General features: G+C 42.9%; 1 protein-coding gene across 2 annotated transcripts; it reads left to right on the forward strand.

Annotated features, from left to right (window-relative positions):
- The first annotated feature begins 1,298 nt into the window (after window positions 1-1,298).
- Window positions 1,299-24,505, forward strand: MAP3K8 (mitogen-activated protein kinase kinase kinase 8). 2 transcript variants are annotated; one of them, XM_004425260.3, is made up of 8 exons: window positions 1,299-1,558; window positions 6,146-6,504; window positions 12,922-13,089; window positions 15,838-16,099; window positions 17,505-17,611; window positions 21,391-21,543; window positions 22,249-22,498; window positions 23,384-24,505. In XM_004425260.3, exons 2-8 carry the CDS (start codon window positions 6,169-6,171, stop codon window positions 23,512-23,514), a joined length of 1,407 nt encoding a protein of 468 aa, XP_004425317.1. In that variant the 5' UTR covers window positions 1,299-1,558; window positions 6,146-6,168; the 3' UTR covers window positions 23,515-24,505. The 2 variants fall into 2 exon arrangements, with proteins under 2 accessions (XP_004425317.1, XP_004425316.1); XM_004425259.3 differs by lacking the exon at window positions 1,299-1,558 and adding an exon at window positions 1,737-1,944.
- The last annotated feature ends 1,390 nt before the right edge of the window (window positions 24,506-25,895 follow it).

The following is a 25,895-nucleotide window of genomic DNA, read 5'->3' on the forward strand; positions in this document are numbered from 1 at the left end:
TGCAGTTTTGAGTCTGCGGGGGTAAATGAGCTTGGGCACCCGAAAGAGCAGGTCGTGGACTCAGTCGTAGGGCGTTTGAATCTAGGCTCTGCCTGGCACGCCCAATGTCCAGGGCGCTAAGATGGAGAGCATGTCTACCTTACATTATCTCTCGTTCTCCCGGCTGTCTTGCAAAATGCCTGGCTTATAGTAGGTGCTTGGTACTAGGAAAGTTTGGGGCGACTGGGGCGTGCTCTGCAATTCAGTAACTATTGGGAATGTCCTGGCAGAGTGGATTTCGTGGAGAGGCGCTATTTCCCTAGAACTCACTTTCGGCTTCACCTGGAGTAAACGCTTTCCACTCAGGAAGCAACCTATAAACGAACTCTGACCTTCGTCCCAAAGAGACCAGAGAATCCCAGACTCGCAGCTGGGGTTAGGAGGAGATCAGTGCAGACACACTTCATAATTGGGCGCTGCCCCCCCCCCCCGAAACCAGTTCCAATAAAGAGAGGAAAGAGGGAAACCAGGTTTTGCTAGCGGAGTACCCCGGCCCCTCTCCAGGTGCTCGCCCCCCAGGTTCCGGCCCACCTTGCAGTAGCCTCTCCCAAACCTTCCAACCGGAGTCGGTGCGTGCGGACTACGGATTATGGCACTCATTGTGTGTGGACCTGAACCGAAATCTGAGCGCGGCGGGCCGTGCTTCCCGCGATCGGGTGGCTGGGCGCGGTTCTGAGAAGACCAGAAGCTCACTGCGCCTCCTGCAGCGCAGCGGAGACAGCACGCGGCGCCCCTGTCCCCGCAGGGCGTGGGGGTGGGCCCGGAGCCCGCGCGCGTGCCCTCCGTGCCCTGGCCTGGGACGCCGGAGTAGCGCCGAGGGCACGAGCTCTTAGGAAATACGATCTTCCTTCGGCGACCCGGCAGGGGTGCGGAGGCATAGTCGCCCTTTACAAATCCGCCACTGGGGCGCCCTCTATCAGCGGGTTGTCCGGTCTCCAGGACCAAGGGAAAACGCCTAGGTGTCCCAGGCCTTGGACTGGAGCGGTGGCTGCTGCCGTCCGGGGGCCCCAGACGGCGTGGCGAGTCTCGGCTCCAGCGCTCAGCCCGCGCCCCTCCCCGCGGCGCTCCGCTCCTCCTTAGTCCCGCCCTCCGCTCCGCCTGGGTGCCCCGAGGGCATTCGGGGGGAGGACGGAATTTCCCAGCGCGGGGGCTCCGGCTTCCCCGCAACCGGGCAGTCTCTTTCTGTTTACGGAGAGAAAGGGGAAATGGAAAAGGCGGGGAGGCGGCGGTTGGCGTCCGCTGCGCCGCCCCTCGGCCGGCTCAGACGCCGTGAGTCAGGGGCCGACGAGGGTGGCCTGCGCGCGCGGGCTGCGCGGGCGGCCCGGGGCTCACTCGGCCGCTCCGGTCTGGACGACGCCCCACGCTCCTGGGCCGGTCGCCCTGGCTCCAGCTTCTGTCACCGCCGGACCTCGGTGCCACGGCGCGCCTGGCTCCGGAGGGCCGGCCACCAGGTGCACACCGAGGCGTCGGGGGGCCGCGGCTGGAGCGCTCGGCCTACGGGAGCGCGCGGAGGCCGCAGGTAACCCACAGTTCGGGGGCTCGGGGATGTCTTTCTGATCGCAGCCCTCCTGGGTGCCCCGGCGGTTCCCATCCTGAAATGGAGGGTCTCCGCGGCGGAGGGGAGAACTCTGGGGCTTGGGGAGGTGGGGGCGTGCCCACCACCGGCGTTGCTGCGCTTCCGTCCTTCGCGCGTGTGGTGGTTGCAGCCTGCACAGCTGGAAAGCACCTTGCGCAAGGGTCTCACCGAGTGCAGACTCGCGGCTCCTCCCCCTTCCTCCTCCTTCCCGGATCCCTAGCGCGCTAGCACTTCGGGTCTGGGCAATGCTCGGGGAAGCAGGGACCCGTCGTCACCGCGCCTCCCACCGCGTAAGCTGCCCGGACGGCTGCACTCCCTGCCGAGACCCGGTGAGTGCACCTCGGAGGCAAGGGAATCCCGCCGCCGCCCGCCCAAATGATGGGTGCTTTTATAATTTACAAGCCCTTTCAGGCTCCCCTGGTTGTAAGGACGGGAGGAAGGGGTGGGGGGTGGGGGGTGGGGGTGGGGGATGCTGGTGGTGGAGCCCAGAGCCTTTTGAATAGCTGAAACTTAATTTCATGCTTATAACCCAGACACTATTGTGTGACAAAAGAGTGGTTATAGCAGAACACAGATGCTGGGCTTTTGGTCTAAGAAAGAATGTTAGGAAAAGAAAACTTACTTCACAGATGTTTCCCAGCAGGAATGTGATATCAGGACTCCGAAATTCTTCTAGTTATGGGCGGAGAACGACGCTTAGAAGGAAGCCGGGTGTGCGCAGATTGTCCCAACAGTTAACAGGGAAGGCCACTAGCTATCTTTAAGGGAAACGTTGCAGTGTCTGTTTCACTTCTGGAAAGACATATTTTGGCCCAGAGTAAAGGACTGCTCCTGATAAAAACAGGGGAAAAAACACTATTACAGTTACTTTAGGTATCTGTGGCCTGAGTCTTATGAATTTGCCAAGTGGAATATAATCTGATTCCAACAGACACCCCCAGCTCTCTGATGGATTGAGGTTTGTGTTCAGTACTTCTGGCAGATGACCCTTAATTAAGGACTTCCCGGTATAAGGAAAATTGGATACTTGAGGCCTCTAGAAGTCTTGAAGCAGAGTCACTGTGCTTCTATACAGCTAGACTGCGTCATTCTGGGGCCTTTCGAGAACCAAAATATAATAAGAGATGTGCCCTGAGAGGCAATGTAATATTTTGGCAGAAAAATCTTTTAAATGGGAAGTAACGCAAGATATAATCATCCTTTGTTAGACAGAAGCTGATGCCTGAAATCTTGCCCGTTTTCATTCACACTTGCCAGGAAACCCTCAACTTTTGTTTGTGGAGATGCAAGTAGCCAAGAGTATGACATTAATATTTTGGGGACTAGGATTTCCTATTGATTTTATTGCTGATTTCTGAAATAATTCGAAGCAAATAATTGTGACTGTATTTGCCCATTTCTAAGATGGCCATGGTCGTCTACTCTGTTAAGAAGTGGGAATTTTATGAGAATTTGTATTGTGAGTTGTATGGGAAAAGGTCTTTATTGTTTACCTAACATACCGTCACAATCAACACTTTTGCTAGGCGGCTACTGATTGTGAATAACTCGGAAATCATTAGCATATTGTCTGCTTAATTAAGGCCTGAATGTGCTGAGAGTATTTGCAGGGGCATTTGTCCGGGGGACTGGTCATCATGGTTGCTTGGGGAGCGCTGCTGTGTGTGAGAGGAGCCTTGCGTTGCTAAGGAATTATGCCTGGAGCCGGAGACAGTCTCAGAGTCACGCACTCCTCCTCCTCCTCCTCCTCCCCTGCCCTCCTTGCCTTTCTCCCTCCTCCCCCCCTCCCCCTCCTGCCCAGTTTAGGGGTGTGTGTGTTTAACCTCAGCCTTAGGTTTTACACATAAATGCTTGAGACTTTCTGCAGGTTTGAAAAACCAAAACCTGTCTTTCCTCTCTGGGTCAGCTGACTGTCCTGTAAACTATATGGACTTTTCCCTCTTTCTTGAGTCATGTTCCTACTGGGAACTTTATTTTCTCTCAAGTCAGCCATTTGATAAGTACAGGGGCCTTGGAACTTTTCAGCCACTAGGGTCCTAAATCAGCCTATGTTTGTTTACCTTCTGTTTGTCACTAAATTCTACGAACAGAAACTGTAACTAAAGGGCTCCATGAAACCAAAATCAAATGTTCCTCTATTAGCCTAAGAAATTCCTTTCATAACTCAACAGGCCCCAAGAGCTTCAATCACAGTCTCCCTCAAAGACATCCAGCATCTCTGAGAGGGAGCCTCCCTCGCTCTCTAGATGTAACTGCTGATAACAGACATCAAAGCACAGCATAGGTTTCTGCCTTTTTTCCTTTCTCTCTTGTTTTGGATACAATCTTTAAAAGCTTACTGTGAAGAAGCAGGGAGAATAAGTAGCCACATCCTTTTTGCAGATAAGAAAGGAGGCCTAATGCAGTGTGTGCAAAGCCGGGAGTCTGACTCTGTACTTCTCTCTTTTAAGCTCATAATAGCAACTACAGATGACACAGCTTATTCACTGTGGCCCAGACACTGCGCTGAGCACTTATGCACATGAACTCCATTAATCCTCAAAACCACCCTGTGAGGTGGGTGCTGTTCCTTCCGTTTTACAGATGGGGAAGTGGAGTTGCAGAGAACTTAAGGTACTTGCTCTCATGTATGAGTAAATGGGGGGCCGAGATTTGATCCCCAGCAGTCTGAGTCTCGATGGAATGTCAGGCTGCAGGATGCCACACTGCTTTCCTTCCTTCAGCAAATGATCGTCAAGTAGGTTAATGATGGCACTAAATCGCACGGTTCTTTTCTCAAATGAAATTCACTCAGAGGCCAATGACAGGGTCGCGCACTGCAGGTGGCCGCGAGGTGGAACATTTCCTGGAGCTTTGCGCTTGTAGGGGAGGAAGACAGTTCCTCTACCCACTCTTGGTCCTTCTGGCTGGCCTAAGAATCAAATAGACATGAGACAGAATAACAGGAGAAAATCAAACAAAGCTTTATGACGTGTATACATGAGAGAAACCCAGGAAACTGGGTAACTTGCAGGAATGGCCGAGGTTGTCACCTTAAATACCATTTTCAGCTAAAGACAAAGAAGGATGTTGGGGGTAGTAGTTTGGAGCTTCAAAGGGGGAAGGCAATTCACATGGAGATGAAAATGCAAATATTTGTTAAGCAAGTGTTTGCTGGGCCAGCTATAGACAACATTATCTTATGGTACTAGCTCCTTCCTGGAACAGGCCTTCTGTCTTAGATTCTTTTAGGCAGTTAGGGGGAAGGTTCAAGTTTCTTTCAGAGTCTTTTGTTCTTAAAAATAATCAAGGCAAAGAGACACATTTTGGGGTGGCCAATTCTGATCCCCCAGAACTTGAGCTCCAAGTTGATGGAGGCCTGTGTCTTGGGGTTTTAAAAAAGAACCTGAAACATCTTTCAGAGAGAGGCGGTGCTTTCAGGAGCACAGTAGTTTAAGCAGACATACATGCCTCCAAATTCTCTTCGATATCTTAAATCCTTTTGTCTTTAATCCTTTGAGTGGAGTTGTTCTAAAATCCTGAGTAACAGCATCATGTTTTATCTTTGATTTACCTTTTTTTCCTCATTTGCAGATCCCCAGGTGTAGCACTTCCTTTGTATATAAGAAGTGAAATATGATATTTCACATGTTTCACACAAGGTCTCATATGTGTCCTGCATATATTTCATATATTTCACACATGGTCTCACGTGTGTCCTGCTTAAGATAGATTTAGCTTCTCTGGCCTCCTTGTAAATCCACAACCTTTAGAGAGTCATTGATCTAGATATTAAATTAACCTTTTTGGACCCTTGAAATGTATGGTTTGTACTGTTGAAGAAGTCTAGTCCCAAAAAGGGACAGCTGATCCACAGGTTAAATGAATCTTCTTTCTCATACTCATCACTGGCAGAACGAAGATTTGAGCCTTGATGTCCCCCTTCTACATGAGCTGTTTAACTCATTTGCATCAGAATTATTTCTGAGACTTGGCCTATCATCATCAGATTTGCTTAGATTAAAATCCATTTTACATGCTTCTGGCTTCAGTGCTTGAATTTTATTTGCCAAGTTAGCTCCTGAATTTGGTAAAGTAGTTCTTTTTCTTTCAAGTGACCCAAGGCATAAAAGCCACCGAGATCCGTGCAGGGAGGATTGTCCCTTTGGGGGAGGGGCAGCAGGGTAGTGTAGCGTTGGAAGCTGTAAAGGGCCAGCCAGGAGCCTCTGCTCCTCAGATTTCTGAGCTGCTCTTATTTGTGTTTATATTTAGTGAAAGTTTGTTTTCAGTGGCTATAGCTGATGCCATCAACTCAGGGAGTAACATATAAGCTCTCTGGGTTTTCCCTCTACAAAGTGAGCAGCTGGACTAGAGGTTAGCTAAGGTCCCTTTCTTCAGTGTCTCTCAACTTGAATTCACATATGCTGTTGACACAGGGTGTCAACATAGACATGTAGAAGCCCATTCCCAGTCCTTTTATGTCAGTTTCCCATTGATCTCAAAATGCAAATACAAATATAGTAAACTACGTATTTGTATTTTCTTTTGCAGATTCTCTACAAAGCACAACAGTGATGGAGTACATGAGCACTGGAAGTGACAACAAAGAAGAACTCGATTTATTGATTAAACATTTGAATGTGTCCGATGTAATAGACATTATGGAAAATCTTTATGCAAGTCAAGAGCCAGAGGTTTACGAACCCAGTCTAATGACTGTGTGTCAAGACAATAATCAAAATGAGGACCGTGCGGACTCTCTGCTGCTCAGTGGCCAGGAGGTGCCTTGGTTGTCATCGGTCAGATATGGAACCGTGGAGGACTTGCTTGCTTTTGCAAACCATATATCCAACACCGCAAAGCGTTTTTATGGACGCCGACCACAAGAATCTGGCATTTTGTTAAATATGGTATGTTTTCTTCTGATACAGTTGAGTGCTGTGTGTTCAGCTTTATTACTGCAGCTTCATTTAATGCAGGGTATCATTTGAACTCAGTTTAGACTGGGTGCCAGGTATGATTTTTAAAAATGTAGTGTCTGTAAGAATCACCTTCATGGTAACGATGCAAAAAAAGTCTTCATTAAAAGTTCCATTTAAAGAATCTTTTCCATATTTTAGTAGTAGTTCTACAAATAAGTAGTCAAGAAGAATGTATTTTAAGTTTAACAGTTCATTAAAAGACTCATCATCAGTTAGGCAGAAGAGAAAGGCTTAATGAGAATTTTTATCCGAGAGGAGAATAAAGACTTTATCTTTAATATTTTTGAAGGCTGAATTTTTTGCTTCTCTGTTGTCACATCTTGAAGTGTCACAGTATTAATACTGGCTAAATTTGGTTCTTGCAGAAATGTGATGTGTAGGCAGTAAATAGCTATCCACAGATTCACTGTCTTTAATTGGCAAAGTATGAATGACAAATGAGATATTTGCTTAGTCATCCCAAATATGCAAATAATCCAAAATATTGTGACAATACTTTGTTGCCACAATAATAGATCGGGTGATGTGTTTAGGTGTGCCTGAGATTCTGTCAGATTCTTAGTATGTCAAAGGTGAACGGCAGTGCTGGTTAAAGGTGATCTCATTTTTAAAAAAAGAACAATTTGCAAAGGAGTAGGTGGTAACTTGCAAAACAAGCTTATTGATGAAAGTGACTCCTTTCCTTCCTTGTTTCTAAATGGCAAAATAGCTAATGTGAGGGGAAGGTCAGTGCTGAACAAGTAAAGAGTCTGGACAAAGTACTTAATTATTTTGTTTTTTTTGCATACCGCATTCATTTAATTAAACACGACAGTAATTTAGGTCAGCTATGGAGTGAATTGTTTTGTTAGAAATCAGTTGTGTTCAGCTGTAGCTCGGTTTGGAGCAAGATTACACTTTGCATAGTTGTGTGACTTACTTTGGTCTGGATATACCAAACTGTATGTAATAGTTGACTTGACTTTACCTTGAGAATATTACTTATTCTTATGCATGGGTAGTAATAACTTGAACTGGGAGCAATGCCTGATTTTCTTAGCTAAAATATAGCTGGAGAACTCTGGTTCAAAATAATATGTATGTCTATAATCAGAAACATAATTGCTTATGTATTTCTGTCTCTTATTTGAATGGGTATTTTTAAGGAAAACATGCAGAATAAACAAATTATTCTTGCTTGTAAACGTGTAGAGACTTAGGTATATTTCCCCTGGCCCATCAGACTGATGAGAGATGGGCCGTAGAACTCCACTGGGAGTGTACAGAAGGGAAGTCAGGAAAATTGTAAGGAGTACAAAGCAATAGCGTCCTAATGGTTTTGCAGTAAAAAAAAATGCTAATGCAGAAAAGGAGATAAAGTTAGTGAAAATTTTATCAGCAAAGGGCAAGAGTGAAATGCTGTCAGTCCTGCCATGGAGGGACTGACAGATGCATATTCAGGAGAAATTTTAAGAACAGGACATATAAGGGCAGGGATCTTTAAAACTTTTAAAAGATTTTTATTTTTAAAATGATCAAGAATATAACATATAAATGGAATGGAAATGAGAACCTTAAAATCCACAAATCAACCCAGTGGTTGATGGCTCTGGAGGCCGTGGTTGACTTTCCTGCCACTGACCTTAAAGATCGATACATCCCTGAGATTTCTAGTAACCTATCCTGGCTCTGTTTCATGAATAATGGCATAGGAATCATGACTTGCCGTCTCTGATCATAGCCAGTCTGGGACAAGATGCTAAAAGAGGCAAGGTTTGCTTTTGGCTCCCTTTCATTCTCACGTGGTGCTCTCCTTGGAACCATCCTGCATTCAAGACCTTTCTCTTCCCAATCCTCCACCTAATATCCTATCAAAACTTTTCTCTTCTGGGTTCATTTGCTACTCTCTGTTTTACAAAATGACAGCTAATTATCTATCAAACAAATCGATTTCAAGGTAAAATCTATCTATGGAGTTTATCTACATATGGACCAAATACTTTCATTCATGTATTCATCTAGTTCATTTGCTAGACATGGCTCCAACATCCACAGCGTATCAGGTGCTTTTCCAGGTGCTAGAGATACAGTGTTGAACAGTCTGTGCCCTCTGATAGCTTACTGCCTGTTGAGGGCAGGAGCCATGAAAACAGGCCATTATAATGCAGTGTGGTACCTCCCACTACAACTACACCCTCATTGCTGTGGGAACCACAGGGCAGGATACTTCACATAGCCATGAGGGGGGTTAGGGGAAAGAGGAATATCAGAGAGGCTGCCAAGAGGAGTGGATGTCTAAGTTATTGACCTGTAGTCAGACAGATGGAGGGGATGGAGAGTGGAGAGTGTTCCAGACGAAGAGAATAGCGTTAGCATGTGCAAAGGCCTGGAGGCATAGACACGTGGTGTGTTCCAGGCAACCAACACCACACCTCCCATGGAGGTAATTAGACAGGGTGGAGGACCGGGAATTACAAAAATATCCTGAAGCGTAGGCATGTTAAATGGTGATCTGCATGTATGTGCAAGTGTGTGCTATTTTCCTAAAAATAATATTTAATAAAGATTCCACCAATATCCAGCAGGACCTGGGGAAGAAACTTGAGGAGACTTGATGTAGGGATTGCTTTGTGTGAGAGTGCTACAAGTTGTTTATAATCTAGACCAGTTCATTACCTGATCTGGGGATGAATAAGCCGAAATGGGTTCCATACACTCAACTCTTTGGCGATTATATGGACAGCTAAAAGGCTCGCTCATGGATGTGGGTGTGAAACGCTGAATGCTGTTTCTCAGGGCTTAGTCATGGAGTGCTGGCTTCCCAGGGTTGAAAAAACCTGAAAGATTCTTGAGTCAATTCCCCTGTCTGATGCTTGAATCACCCCATTCATCATCTCAATAATTGATGGAGCGGTTTGGTCTGTGCTTGAAAATCTCCTGTGATGAAGAGTTCCTCATGTACTGGGGCATTTCACTTTGTATTTGACCAATTCTGATTGTAAGGAAGTCCTTCCTTATATAGAACTAAAGTCCATCTCTGACTCTCTTAGTCCTCGTTCTACTTTTTGGCCATAAACAGGTGTATTTGGTAAGTAGTGGTAAAGACTGTGGGCCCAGGAATGAAAGTGCCTGTGTATATATCTCAGCTCAGAAATGGGTCAACTGTGTGACCTTGGACTAGTTATTATATCCCTCTATGCCTCAGCTTACTCATCTGTAAAATGGGTAACATGATAGCATTTACTCCATACGGTTGTTGTTGGAAAAAATAATAGATGCACGTGACCTGTTTACCCATAGTGAGTGTTGAAAGAATGCAAATCATCGTGGTAGTTGTTGTTGTATACAGTTGTTACTCTCCTTCCTTATGACAGTCCTTCCAATGTTTTAAAAATTTCAGGTTCCACGCATCTTCTCTCTTCTTTCACAAACACTTCTAATTGTGTCTGCTGTTCTCATGTATGGTGGTGGAAACTCTCTTTGTCATCTGGGTAGCGCCCTCTGAAGTCAGGTCTGTGCCGTGCCTGTCTTACAGGACAGAACTTGAACGTGGCAGTCCATTTGTTCTGTGATCACCAGAGTAGGACACAGCCAGCTCTGCCTTTGTTCTAGATAATATGCCTCTTTGAATGTAGCCCAGGGTCACATCCATTTCATAGTGGGCACAGCACAACTATATTCCACAATAAAATGGAATTTATTTTTACTAAAATACCTAAGAATGTTTCTCAAGTATTGCTCCTGGGCCCAGTATTGTTTGGTATGGATGACAGTGATCTGGATGAGGACATCGAAAGCATGCTCATAATGTCTGCACTTGAAGATGACTTTGGTGAGTTGAAGAATTGCAGAGATAAGGAGCATAGAGTTCTATAAGGTTATTTGGGAGGGCCCGTAAAAGAAGAAGGGGAAAAAAAATCTCAAACCCAAATAGGGAAGGTCTGAGGCTCGGGGAAGAACCGGGGACTTTGCAGAACTGCAAACTGGTCAGCACTTGCGTATCACACTTTCCGACCAGGGCCTGTCGTCAAAGGTTACCATGGAGAACTTGCGAGGCGCTCAGAGGAGGATCCCCAGAAGGCGGGAGATGGTAAACTAGGAGTGAAGGAACTTGCAGTATTTGATCTAAAGAGGAGAAGGCTAAGGGGAGCTCTGTAACGTGGAAATGTAGGCTTTTAATGACTGGGTTTTGATCATGGCTCAGCTTTAATTACAGCCTTCTAGAAGCCAAAAGACTCTTATCCAAAGAATAAGAGCTGTGGCTTTGGGGTCAGACTAACCTGAGTTCAAATCCTGACTCTGTTACTGACCAGCAAGTTACTTAACTTCTTGAAGCCAGTTTTCTCATCTGAAAAATGGAGATAAAAATAGTACTTACCTCACAACACTGTCGTGAGACTTTAATGAAATAATGTATTCAGGTATTAAGCGTGGTGCCTGGCCCATAATTAGCACTCGCTGTATGGCTATTATTACTCTTCATCCCTTGGATAGACTAAGAGGACACTGGGTCACATTGGGTTATAACAAATTTAGTTGGATAAAAGTAAAACTTACCTGAAGGCGAGTTAAACACTGAAGTGGGTAACAGAGGATTTGGTGATGTTGGGTCTGTAAATATTTAATAACAAGAAAGAGGCAGTAAGCTGGTGCAGTTGAGCACCGTCAGTCTGGTTCTGTCTAAATGTGGAAAGGGTCTACATTCATCACATTCTTAGCATGCTGTCAAAAGAGGCCGCCAGTAACTTGAGGTGACACACTTCTTGAAAGGAGGTCATATTTCAAGCAAGTCAAGACCGTGGTCTGTACTCATTCATTTTCCCTCTATGGCCCTGCCCAGGGTCCTGCGCGGAGGGAGCACTCAGTACATTTTTGAATTTTTAAATGTAGTGACTTCACATTTCTAGGTAATAGAGTTGTTCTCTGCTTCATTCCCTGACTAACAGTGAACACATCTGTTTGTCGGGTGTAGCCAAGCTTAGCAATATGAAGACCAAATGAATAACCCTGACAGTCACTAGAACTCTTCCCGTAGCGGTGGCTGTGAGGAGCCCCAGGCCTCTGCAGATGAATCAGCCCATCATTCTTTTCCCATGTGGTCCACATTCCCCTTCAGCTTCTTCTGTACTTGAAACAACCACGTCATTTTGATAGTTTCATAATTCCTGGATTTGTAATCTGAAGTGATAATAGTAGTAATTACACTGAGGAAAAACTTAGATTTTTGAGACTCTCTATTCCTTGGAAGAACACTTCAAACGTTTTTAACACATGTGTTTCAGGTCTTGTCTCCTGTGGACTACCTTGTTAATTTGTTTTAATTTTAATTGTAATTACTTCTTTTAATTTTTTACTCTTTAAAAATTGAGATATACTTTATATGCAGTAAAATACACAGATCTTAAATCTACAGTTTGATGAGTTTTGACAAAGGCACATCCCCTTGTAACCCACACTGCTCTCAGGATACATCTCTTCATTTTTGAGTCACCTGGTTTTGAAATCGCTTGTTCTAAGTGCTTGCTCATGTGCTCTTGGAGGTCAGGGTTCATAGTTGCCTCCTTGGCACCAACACAGGGCCTGGCACATATTATGCACTCAATATATATTAAGTGAGTAAGTAGATGAGAAATAATTCTGCCCTTTTTTTTTTTTTTGCTGGGTAAGGTTCGCCCTGAGCTAACATCTGTTGCCCATCTTCCTCTTTTTTTTTTCTTTATGTGAGCTGCTGCAACAGCGTGGCCACTGACAGATGAGTGGTGTGGTTCCGCACCCGGGGAACCGAACCGGGGCAGCCAAAGCAGAGTGCCGAACTTTAACCAGTAGGCCACTGGTGCTGGCCCTGCCCTTACTTTATTTATGTAGCACTGTCAGCTCATATCTCTGGCATAACACATTGTTTTCCAGAATCCTCCATTATCATCAGTTAATTTCCACGCTCTCTCTGTATGCATCATGTGTGAGTAATTGCTATGTGGACTAACAGGTTAGCACATTTTAATTGGAAACAAGTCAGCTTGCAGGCACCATTTACATTTATGCAAGCTTTTTTTCAGCCTTTTGGTCAGATCAGTCAAGCTCCCTTAGATAAATAATTTTTAAAGTTCTATTTAGCAATTAATTACTTGTGAGTAGATGGAAATACTATCAGGTCTGACCGGGGACGTGTTTCTGTTACATGCGTTCTCTGTCTTGCTGAAGCTCTAAATGTAGTCTCTGTACGCTCTTAGGATTGCACACCGTGACACCAATTTCGAGCACGGAGTGTAGCAATGCAGTCTCTAAAGTAACCAGTTTCTAAAGGGTGGGTCTTAGCAAAGGACTTTGCTGAAATTGTCACCCTCCTGCATTTTTATCGTGTTATAGGTGATCACTCCGCAAAATGGACGCTATCAGATAGACTCTGACGTGCTCCTCATCCCTTGGAAGCTGACCTACAGGAATATTGGCTCCGATTTCATTCCTCGGGGGGCCTTTGGAAAAGTGTACTTAGCACAAGATATAAAGACTAAGAAAAGGATGGCGTGTAAATTGGTATGTACTTTATAACTGAACAACGTGCACTGCATGTTTGGCGTTGTGGCTTTTGTTTGTTTAATCGCATTACTCTTAAGTTGATACCCTTTGCGTGGATCTTGTCTGAGGGTGCCCTGTCCAAAAGCATCTATGTTTCGTGCATTTACTTACTACCTGGGGCCGTTCAGCCCCTAAGTTTGCTTAAGTGTGTAGTCGATTTTAATCTGGTTTGCCCTGATGAGAAAGGCAGTCCTGCTGGCTTATTTAGCACCGGCCTGGGTAACATCGTCCCTCTTGGGGTGGGGTGGGGTAGAGGGGAGCTATCCTGCGGGAGCCAATCTGTGCACTTCTCCTTTAATCCCACCCACTGGGGAGGGCGCCAGGCTGAGAAGCAGAAGCTGGGAAAGCTACAAGACTTCTCGGGACTGCGGATTGAAGGGCTGAATGTTAAATGGACCAATTATTGAAAAGACCCCATCTCTTCTTATTAAACAATCATTGCTCCAAACTTTGGAACACTGTGTGGCAGTATCTACCTAAAGCTGAACACGCACACAGCGTATGAGCCAGCAGTTCCATTCCTGTAGGTACATAACCGACAGGCGTGTACACCTGGTCACCAAAAGCTGTGTACTACAGTGTTCCTAGCAGCACTGTTTGCAATAGTCCCCAACTGGAAAGTTTCCAGATGCTGAAATGTGGTATATTTACGCAATGGAATACTGTACAGCAAAGAAAATAAATGACCTACAATTACAGTAATGTAGGTGAATTTCATAATCATTATGTTGAGCCCATACAGCCAGACACAAAATCTGTATGGTATGAGATTCCACTTGTCTAAAGGCCAAAAACAGGCCAAACAAATCCATGCTGGTGGAAGTCAGGTTACTGGGTCCCTTCGAGGAGCAGTGACTGGAAGGGGTGAGGAGGGGGATTCTGGGGTGCTGGTGGAGTTGTTTCTTGATCTAGATGGTGGTTACATGGGTGTGTTCAGCTGATAATTCATTGAGTTTGATACTTACCCAGTTTGACACTTTTGTTATGTCTGTTTTACTTTAATTAAAAGTTATTTTAAAGTGCAATAAAATAAACTCACTTTTGATTTAACAAAAAATGTAAAATAATTGCTGATATCATCTCAGTCTCTCTTATTGTAATTAAAAGATCAATAATTTGTTGACCTCATTTGTTCCTTCATAAAGATTTGCTAGAATATCTGTTATTAAAAGAAAAAAAGGAGGTGTTATGGTCAGTCATTTGAAGCTTGCATTTAGAGGGGACATGTGCAAGTTCCTTTAAAAAAGTCTGGCAACGTTTTATAAAGATTTTAGAACCAAAGCGTCCTGTTTCTCAGTTTCATTGTAAAAGACATGGGAAAATAGCTTTGTGGGTTTGTTTTCCTTGTAGTACTTATATTTAATTTTTAAGCTACATTTTCTCTCTCTCTTTTTTTTTTTTTTGTGAGGAAGATCAGCCCTGAGCTAACATCCAAGCCAATCCTCCTCTTTTTGCTGAGGAAGACCGGCTCTGAGCTAACATCTATTGCCAATCCTCCTCCTTTTTTTTTTCCCCCCAAAGCCCCAGTAGATAGTTGTATGTCATAGTTGCACATCCTTCTAGTTGCTGTATGTGGGACGCTGCCTCAGCATGGCCGGAGAAGCGGTGTGTTGGTGCATGCCCGGGATCCGAACCTGGGCTGCCAGTAGCGGAGCGCGTACACTTAACCGCTAAGCCATGGGGCCGGCCCCAAGCTACATTTTCTCTTAAAAAAGAAAAACATACAAAATGATTAATGAGCCGGCCCTGATAGCCTGGTGGTTAAGGTTCGGTGAGCTGTGCTTCGGCGGCCTGGGTTAGGTTCCCGGTGGCAGAACCACTTGTCTGTCAGTAGCCATGCTGTGGCGGCAGCTCACGTAGAGGAACTAGAGGGACTTACAACTAGAATATACAACTATGTACTGGGGCTTTGGGGAGAAAAAAAAAAGAGAAAGGTTGGCAACAGATGTTAGCTCAGGGCGAATCTTTCCCAAGCAAAAAAAATGATTAACAACCCCAAACAGATTCAAAAGGAGGTAGCTGAAGAATGAGATCCCTTTCCTTGAGGCTACTACTGATAATGGGTTCTTATGCATCTTTCAAGAACATGTCTATGGACATATGTGTGTAGAGTTTAAAAATTTTTTACAAATGGGAACATAAAATATGTACTTCTGCATCTTGCTTTTTTCATCTAACACTATATTTTGGAGAAATTCCATATCCATATGCACTGTGAAAGATCTATTTCTCTTTTTATTAATATCTGTCTGGTTTTCCATAGAATAGATGGCCCATGCTTATTTTAAATGCATTGCTAGATCATGGGCTGTGGGACCAAAGACATATTATTTCATGACAAGTTGAAATATTGAAAATACAACCTAAAATCTAGGTGCCATAGAAATTATATGTAAAATAGGAAATTATCTCTCTTTTGATTCAGTCATAAATAATTCTTTGGTTGGATTTCTACACTCTAAATGAAAATAATATTTCATTTTTTGTGTGTTTTCTTTTCTTATTTTGAATTGTTTACCTAAAGCTGCCGTAATGTAAAGGCAGATCTGAAGAAAACATTATGTTAACTTGGCAGCACAATTTCATAAGATCAGAGTATCCGTGAGGGTGGTTATTTGCCTTCTGGTTTGTGGGTTGACCTATGTTATATATATCCTTCATTATCCTAGTGTTCTTAAGAATCTTCCTGGTATTTTTGTGTTCTAGATCCCGGTAGATCAGTTTAAGCCCTCGGACGTGGAAATCCAGGCTTGCTTCCGGCACGAGAACATCGCTGAGTTATATGGTGCAGTCCTCTGGGGTGAAACCGTCCACCTCTTCATGGAAGCAGGCGAGGGAGGGTCTGTTCTGGAGAAACTGGAGAGCTGTGGGCCAATGAGAGAATTCGAGATTATTTGGGTGACAAAGCACGTTCTCAAGGGACTTGACTTTCTACACTCAAAGAAAGTGATTCACCACGATATTAAACGTGAGTTATCTTTGCATATGTACCTCTTTGGCTTCGAGAGACTAGTTAGACAGGCAGTAATCTGAAGATCCTCAGTGGCTGGGAGGACAGCTTCCTCGGAGCACTTTCCACCTTCCTCCCCTGTGCTCCTGAAATACGGTTTATAGTCAAGTCAGGTCACTAGAGCTTGCAAAGTCATAAGGAAGTATGATTATCCAGTTGTTGTGGAAAAGATTATAGCCACATGTCTATTAAGAACTGCCCCTCCCTTGTTAATAAGGCTTTTAAAATGGTATTGACTTAGAAACACACACACACAGAGACATATTCTTGAGAAACAAATAGCTTTTAAATTCTCAACATCAATTTGGCAATAGTCCATTAAACAGGCCTTCGCTGGCTACTTTCTAGGAGTAAGAGATGGTGGGGAAATACACAAGAGACCCACTATGAACCCTTAATATCTCATGATAAATTTTGCTGGAAAAAATGAGTATTTTACTTTTTTGTTTTAGAAAGCAGCTTGATAATAGTATGCTTATATCTTAGAATTTGAAACTCAAATGCTTGAGCATTATTATATTTTTTCTAGCATTATTGATATCATTGACATATATAACATTGTGTAAGTTTAAGGTGCACAATGTAATGATTTGATATATGTGTATATTGCAAAATGATTACCACAATCAGATTGGTTAACACATCCATCACCTCACATAGTTACAATATTTTTTTTCATGAAAACTTGTAAAATCTACTCTCTTAGCAACTTTCAAATATACATTACAGTATTGTTAACTGTAGTCACCATGCTGTACATTCCATTCCCAGAACTTATTCTTCTTATAACTGAAGTTTTTACCCTTTGACTACCTTTACCCATTTCCCCCACCCTCACTCACTGCCCCTGGCAACCACCAATCCGTTCTCTGTTTCTATGAATTTGGTTTTTTTAGATTCCACATATTAGTGAGATCAAACAGTATTTGTCTTTGTCTGACTCATTTCACTTGGCATCATGCTCTCAGGATTCATCCATGTTGTTACAAATGGCAGGATTTCCTTTTTTTTAATGGCCAAATAATATTCCATTTTATGTTTACATACACATATATCACATTTTATTTATCCATTTATCCATCAATGGGCACTTAGGTTGTTTCCATGTCTTTGCTATTATAGCTTGAGCATTATTGGTGGCTACAATCATTTATATCCACATTGGCTGAATTCGTGACAGATCTGAAGTGATTTTCACCTAAACTTTCAACCAGATTCATTCTCCTCTTTTGAATAGATTACACCCATCTCAGTTGGGAAAGCCTTTCAACTTATTCTTACTTGGGACTCATTTTAAATAATGTTTTCATTTTATTTATGGATATATAGACAATTTTATACAAAAGTTTTCCTTTCTTTATAGCTAGCAACATTGTTTTCATGTCCACAAAAGCTGTTTTGGTGGATTTTGGCCTAAGTGTTCAAATGACTGAAGATATTTATTTTCCAAAGGACCTCCGCGGAACAGAGGTAATTATGTTCCCACAAGAATGGTCAATATCTTGTTAAGAGTAAAAATAAAAAATGTTCTAGCATTATTGCGGAAAGGACAAAGAAGGGGAGGAAAACCATTGTATTACATTATGATTATCACTGGAACATACTTAAGGAGCACTTGCTTTGTGTCAGATACTCATTTTAGTGCTTTAAAGGAATTATATTATTTAATCCTCGCAACCAACCTGTTATTGGTAAATACTGTTATCATAGGCACATACTATTATGATTACCATTTTACAATAAGAAAATAAGCTCAAAGAGTTTAAAATAACATGCGCAAAGCGACTTGGCTAGTGATAGATCTGAGTCTAAAGTCTAAGGTCTAACCACTATGTAACTTTTTAATATAGCTTATATATATATATAATCTTAGTATAACTACTATTTCTGTTTTGATTCAATTGCAACCATAATTTTCATGGTCATTGGTAATATTTATTGAGAACTGTGACAACATTTCAGGCCTATCTTTAATCCTCGGGATCCTATAATAAGCCTCAAGTTTATTACAGCACAAATAAATCTTATTGAAGATATAAACCAGCTGTACTATTTAACTCACTTGTAAAGCCAAAAAAAACCCAAAACCAAAATCAAAACCAAACTTTCCTAAATCTAAATGAGATTCAGAGAAATGGATTCCTGGGTTTTCAAATAATCTATTTAATTTAACATTCACATTATAAGGCTGAATAGTTGATTCAAGTAGCGAGCGTCTGTTGAGCATCTACTCTAGGGCAGGCTGTTGTGGGTTCTAGGGATGGCACACTGGACCAGGCCAACAAGGATCGTGCCCTCAGTGGTTTTCAGCAGTCCTCACTCTTTGGTGAAAGGACCTGTTTTAAATTTACCTGAATTATTAAAAGACCAATAGCTTAGTTTGCAGTGCGTTGTGATGGGCATGGGTTTGGATGCAACTGGGAAGGTAAGTGGGTGTAGAAGCTGCCTTGCTGGCCCATGTCCACTACAGCGGGATGCTAATTCTCAGAGCCTCTCAGCCCCATGCCCTTCTCTCTGCTGGAAGTGTCCCCAGGAATGGAGACAGGGCACTGGCTGCACCTTTGCCTCAAGGTTACCAGCTCAGTCTTGGTGTTCGACCGAATGACAGTGCTTAGTCTGGCTAGTAGATGCATTGCACTGAACTCAATTGCAGGGCAAAAAAAAAATTATATTCATTTTAAACCAAGATTTTGTAAGCCTTTTCTTAACTCTCTCAAAGCAAAGACCCTCCTGGACAGCAGCAGAAGTCCTTGTTTTTGCTGATATTACTGAAATTATTATTCTGGAAAATACTTGAGAGAGGATTCTTGATAGTCATCTTTGGGCAGAATAATATTCAGAAGAGAAAACTGTAGACTTTTTTTTTTAAGAATGTTTTAGTCCTCAAATCTTAAGAATACTTCACCAAAGCACAAAATCTAATATGACTTAATGCTTACGACATGTTTTTTTTGGAAAATGTTTCAGCATATTTTGGCATTAGTCATAAGTTCAGATATGTGACATTCTAGCCTTTTTCCTGGAGCCAGTTTGAGAAACAAACTATTTATGGTATTAAAGATGGAAAATACCTTTCTCTTCCCAGCAATGTGATCAAATTAAACATTTTGCAATGGCTGGAGAAAGATATGTCTTTTCTGGGATTCTCTAGCAGAGGGAGAATGTATGCTAGAGTATGAGATAATTACCTAGTGTCTACTCCTGGATGGTATTTGGACTGAGTTATTTTCATCAAATGCAAATAGCTTTTTATGAAGTGCTAAACTGGCTTTGGTGTTTATAGTTGTAAACTCTTCTAATCAACCTGCATTGACTAACTGTGTGGTACTCATGAGTTGAAGTTTGATAATGACCCGGGTTGTGAAGTCACCAGTGAACCTTTCAGCAAGCTTGTTTTTACTCCTTATTCCTAAAGAGCCAATAAGATATAACTAGTCAGCGTCAACCATGTAGATTTGCTTTCTGTTGGACTTGATGGGTTGGCCACTGCATAGGCATGGATGATTGTTGATCCCTCAGTGTAGTTCACATATACAAATGCTGCCACCTCTCAGCATTCGTATTCAGAGCATTATACTGTAACCATATAACATATACAGGGTTAATCTGGCATGTATTTAATCTATTGTTTTGAATTATATGTCCTAGAGAAAGAAAGAATAATGAATGTAAATAACTAATTAGAATTACTTTTATAGTGCATGCGCGCACACACACACAAACACACACACACAGTCTTTCTCTTTCTAATAAACATGTTGAGAGGTGAAGGGCTTGACCACCCGCCTCTAGTCTCCCTTGCTCTGGTGTGCACTCAGAGAGCCTCGTGTGGGTGGCACCAGGCCAGCTTCATGCCCGCGGTCAGCCAGCCTGAGGAGTCCTTGAACACCATGCCCTGCGGCTCTGGCTCTTGTAGAGCTTGAGGAAGCAGGAGCTCTGAGCTGTAGAACTCTGGGGGATCTGCCTGAGGGGCAGCAGCCAGGTCACCGAGTGGACAGGATGCTCCCGAGTGGTCACATAGAGCCTCCAGAGCCCTGTGTGCACAGCTGCGTTGGTTACACCAACAGTAAATCCTTTGCCTAATCCTGGCTTGGATTACTCTCTGCAACAGGGGAGGAGGAGACGTAGGCAATCCTCTATTGGCAGCTAATCCTACTAACTGCATTTATTGTTTAACTTTGTGATTATATTTAGTAAGAAAGTCCTTCAGGATCCAAATACTTCGTCTTTTCTTCAGGGAAAGTTTGAGAAGAAGGAGCTCGATTTAGCCTGTTTGCTGAGACAGAGAGAGAGAGAGAACATGAGCAAAAGCCAGCCCGGAAGTGTGGTTAGGATGGGGAAACTGGGCAGTTTCCCCAGTTTTTGTAAGCCAGTTCTTTACTTATTTACTGTGAATTATATTCCAGGAACACTAACCCTCTTCTCCATGTTCAAATGACAGATAGTATGAAAGATTCTTAAAGGGAATATTGATAATTAGGATATTAAATACTATATATCTGTACCAGCTATAAATACAGATCATTGGTCACCAGTGTTGGCTCTCTTTTTCTCTTTCTTTTTTTAAGTTTAGAAACAAACACTTCTTAGAGAAACTATTTTTAAAACTAGTTCTGCTTTTCCAGCATCAACTCATGAAACCAGATAGAACTTACACACCTTAATATGGCATGCCTTTAATATTTAGTCACTAGCTACTTGGTAGGTAGAAATAAGAAGTATTCATAGAAATGACTAATTAGGATCACTTTTACAACATTACACTTTAAATTCTTCTCTTCCGGGTGATTGGTGTTAAAACCTTGTGGACTTCTGCTATGTTTTATTGCTGCAGATAATTAGAGGTTTAGCAATTTATAAACATGAAGTGAAGAAGTATATTTGAAGCGTGCATTTAAATATGTTTTAATAGAAAAATTAAACATCAATCCGTGCTTTGCAGAACTTTGAGTAGGGGTCCCAGATGGGTTCTTGGCTGCAAGCCCTTTGCTGCCAGGCCTATGATGTGTTCAGTCTGTGGGTAAAAGGTGTTCTTTGCCAGGCTGCAGGAGCCCCTTGTGCCAAAGCTGCCTGGCTCTCCGAGGGTGTCTGCAGTGTCCTCCTTAGCTTAAGGGAACACAGCAATGACATGCTCTTCTGAAGGGATGAATCGTGCAGTAAATATGGGAAAGATAGATGAGCCAACTTAAAGAACTGGAAACCTGGACAAATGAGGGGAGTCAGACAGATGTTTCCAACTTGTTTTTCAGATTTACATGAGCCCAGAGGTGATCCTATGCAGGGGCCATTCAACCAAAGCAGACATCTACAGCCTGGGGGCCACGCTCATCCACATGCAGACGGGCACCCCTCCCTGGGTGAAGCGCTACCCTCGCTCAGCCTATCCCTCCTACCTGTACATAGTAAGTGGGGGTCCCCCAGGGGCAAGGGTGGAGGGGAACCCCGCCTGCTCAGGAGACCTGCTTTACCTCCTGTAACACTCACCCCCCCGGGCGGGATGGTGGTGAACTACTGACCCATGAGAGGAAGCTGAGAGTTCTTCCCACGTGGAGGGAAGCCCCATTCTTACAAAGAAGACATTGCTATTTTAGTGGAAATTTACTAAAATGTACATTGGGTGTAAATTATATGCTATTCTATTAAGCTGTAATAATAAAATGCCACTTAGTAGCATCAGAGTAGCATAAATCTTTAGCCAAGGAAGTTGTATATGTTCTTTGAACACTTTCAAAAAAGAAAAAAGATACTAGATTATAGATCCTCACAGCAGCCTGACATGTAGTGGAACATGCAACTCTCATTTTACTGTTGAGAAGATCAGGCAGAGCAGATACTTCCTGCAGAGTGACCCTTGGGCCACTGTTCAGATATGAAGCTGTCACCGTTTATTCATACGTAGCACGTGTCTTTGACTGCATTAACCAAGAGATGGGTTTAACTCAGTGTCCTTGGGAAATTAAAAGGAAACTTGTCTAAGGGTATGAACTGTATTTGCTGCAGGGCGTGTGGTGGGAAACATGACTTTCCAGGTCTTGTTACTAGAATACTTTTGCTGTTGAGGGTATGTTTCCATATCAGTGATGCTGAGAGAGCTGGTTTGTTGACAGATCCACAAGCAGGCGCCTCCATTAGAAGATATTGCAGCTGACTGCAGTCCTAGCATGCGAGAGCTGATGGAGGCCGCCCTGGAGAGGAACCCCAATCACCGCCCCAGGGCAGCCGACCTGCTCAAACACGACGCCCTGAACCCCCCCAGAGAGGATCAGCCACGCTGTCAGAGTCTGGACTCTGCCCTCTTTGAGAGGAAGAGGCTGCTGAGTAGGAAGGAGTTGGAACTTCCGGAGGAGAACATTGCTGGTAGGGCCACCCTGCTGTGGGTAGTGCCTCTTTCTTCCTTTCTTTTTCTGTCCACTACAAACCTCTAGTGTAGTTCATGAAAGCACTTGAAAAAAAAGGAAGTGACTTCTTGAGTGCCATAAGTTGTTTGAGAAATTTCAGCAAGAATGCTAGCAAAAGCATTAAAAAAAAAAAAAAATTGGCTAATTTACCAGCCAATCATAACAGGTTTTCAGTGCAAATGTAGGTAACACAATCATTGGGAATTGCCTCTGACTTGCTTTTTTGCAATAGAGAACATAATTTGCCTTTAAAAACGAATCAAGCAGGACAGTCTTGTTGTTGGTAAAGAGCAGAGTTCTGTTTAACTCAATTATGGTAAGCTGCGGCAGTCTGTGGCTGAAAACACCGTGGCACTGCTCTGCACAGATGAAATACTGAGCTTGAAGTCAGTTTGCATTTCTGTCTTCCTCTGCTTAAAATCTCTGCGAACTATGAATCTTTCCCAGTTATTCCAGGAGCATCGAATATGCATGGAGAAGGGTTTCTATTTTTATTGTTAAAATCTGTGGCATTCTTAATCCATGTTGGTCCAAACCCAGATGTCAAGCCTGGAATGCTTGTTTGCATTTCTCGGCTTCTTGTCTGACTTTTCTGTATTTGAAGAGAACCGTCTGGGATGTTGGAAAATATGCCAGGATTTCTAGCTGATTTGTTGTTGTCATTGACTTTTTTGTCTATGTCATATTACATAAACTAGTGCATACCGTTTGAGTGTAGCTCTTTAATAAAACCAGAGCTTGAATGCTGTTTCATTAGACCCAAGGTATTTTTTTGCAGAAGGTATTTATTATTGAACATGTCTCCTGGTCATTTATTTTATTTTTTCAATATTTCCCTTTTCAGATTCTTCATGCACAGGAAGCACTGAGGAATCTGAGATGCTAAAGAGACAACGTTCTCTCTACATAGACCTTGGAGCCCTGGCTGGCTACTTCAACCTTGTTCGGGGCCCCCCCACACTAGAATATGGCTGATTGATGACATCGTTTGCTCTAAATTAAGACTCAGCATTTATCTCCTGGAAGCTGGTTCTGCTGACTCTACACAGGGACTCTGAATAGTGAATTGTGTCATTTATTAGCCCGCAGTCTGGGCTCCCATGACTCATGAATGTGACTCCACGTGGCTCCTGTGGGCTTGATTTGTGAGGCTGTCCTGGTACCCACCAGCTCTAAAAGTTCTCATTTCTCAGGTGGTATGATTCAAAGGAAGGAACTGAGTGTTCATAGAAGGATCATTTCTGGTGACTGTTTCCATTCACTGTGCACTTTTCTCAAAATTTTAAAATACCAATCACAAGGATAATATATTAGCCTAAAATTACTATTCATGGTTCTAATTTAAGTATGGGAATTTCATTTAACTCAGAATAGTTGTTTTATGTATATTGGTGTATATTATATGATAACTCTGTGAGCCTTTGTCGGGAGAGTCTAGTATAAATTAAAGTCACTATATTTTGGGTGAATAGAACAACTTGAATATTGTAGCAATAAGCTGGACTAGTGTCTTAAAAATGGCTAACTGATTAACTGGGAGCCATCTGACAGCAGGCGCCTAGTGACAGGTTCTGTTATGTTCCTATGGAAATATTTTGTACTGTACATGCTATGCTTAAAACATTTAAAACGTGATGTTTTGAATGTGGATAAAACTGTGTAAACCACATAACTTCTGTACATCCCAAAGGATGAGAGTATGACTTTTAAGAAAAATGGAAAGTTTTGTAAATTTTTAATGATGTTACTTTTATAATTCTTAAGATTCTATTTACTTTTAAGCATTTGTATATTAAAATAGCATACTGTGTATGTTTTATATCAAATGCCTCCATGAATCTTCTTATATATATATATATTTTTAGCATTATAAAGTATGTGAGTATTCCTACTTAAAGTATGTTTTTACATCCTGCAAATGAAACCAACACTTTTATCCAATGTTATTGGTCGGATCAAGTGAATAAATTCAGTATTTTGCTTTAATTATTGTAAAGAGTGTGATTCTGAACTGGGACTGGGGATGGGTAATAGGGGTTGGGATATAGGTTGGAGGGGAACATGTATCACAAGGAGGCAAAAGATGCTTGAGAGCTTTGCAGATTGTGTGTATGCTCCTCTTCTGTTGCTGTGGTATCAAGCCATTGTTGTCCTCTGGATGATGTGGCGTCCCTGTGTTACATTGAGGTAAAAAATAATTGTTAGCCACTGGTTCGGGCTAAGTGTGGGCCTATTTTGCACCTTTTTATACATTTATACTACCTTTGAATATATACTTGCATGCCTTGTGCCTATTATTGTCTGTGAAGTTAATAACTAACTTGCCTTTGTATAAGGTAGATTTCAATCACATACACCAAATTCTAATGAAAACTGTTGAATGGGAGTCTGATCCATCATTCACTGAGTGAATAGCATTACAGGCTTTTACATGTGTTACATAAAACACACCAGCTCTGTAATCCTCACAGCACACACATGAAAGATGCACTATTACCTCTGGTTTTCTTCAGAGGGGGAAACTGAAGCAATGTGAGGTTAGGTAACTCTATGCTCAAAATCACAAAGCAAGTAAAGAGACAGAGCTGGAATTGGAACCCAGGCTTTCTGACTCCAATGCTTGTGTTCTTTCTCATATTGTGCTGCTCATAAGTGACAGATCATCTCGCTGCAGAGAAAGCAGAGTTCTCCCTCTGGGATTCAGTTCTCTGAGGGCAGAGGTATATTTACCACGAAGCTAATGTAGCTTCAGCCGCAGGGTTCCTCACTTGCGTGGACCCCTCTGTGGCTCTGTGCCTACTTTCATAATATCCCAGATCAGACCCAACAAAACCTGGACCTGCCCCTGCATCAAGGTATACGACTTTGGATGACTTGCATGAGAAACAGTAGGAATGGAGTTCTAGTTCAATTCCACTTGGAGAAAACCATTCCTTTTAAATCAATTGGAACCCTTGTGGAAAGAATGGAGGTGTTTGTTTGCCAAGAGGTGATCAGCGATGGTGGTGGCTGAGCAAGCAGTCATGGGAGCTCTGAGGGGATGCTCAGGTCTGAGAGCTGTGCGCTGGAGACTTACAGAGCTGCTGACCTGGGAAGCCAAGAGCTGTAGCCTGGGATGGACCACAGGCAGAGAATCAGCTGAGAGAAGCAAGGAGGCCCCCAGTGGGTTCTGAGGGAATCCATCTCTCACCTCCTGAGAAGATGAGCAGTGGGGCTCTCAGGCTTGTGTGTATCTAGGACAGAATACTCACATCCTGAAACCTCCTTGTGCCCACCTGAGAATTCTTGCTTCCAGCAGCAAGGCTTCTGATTGTGTAGGGGCATGGAATGCATCATGGAAGACAGATGGGACCTTT

The sequence above is a fragment of the Ceratotherium simum genome, chromosome 32 (assembly GCF_057802395.1).
Source record: "Ceratotherium simum simum isolate JZ-2026a chromosome 32, ASM5780239v1, whole genome shotgun sequence".
In the NCBI taxonomy this organism is placed as follows: Eukaryota; Metazoa; Chordata; class Mammalia; order Perissodactyla; family Rhinocerotidae; genus Ceratotherium; species Ceratotherium simum.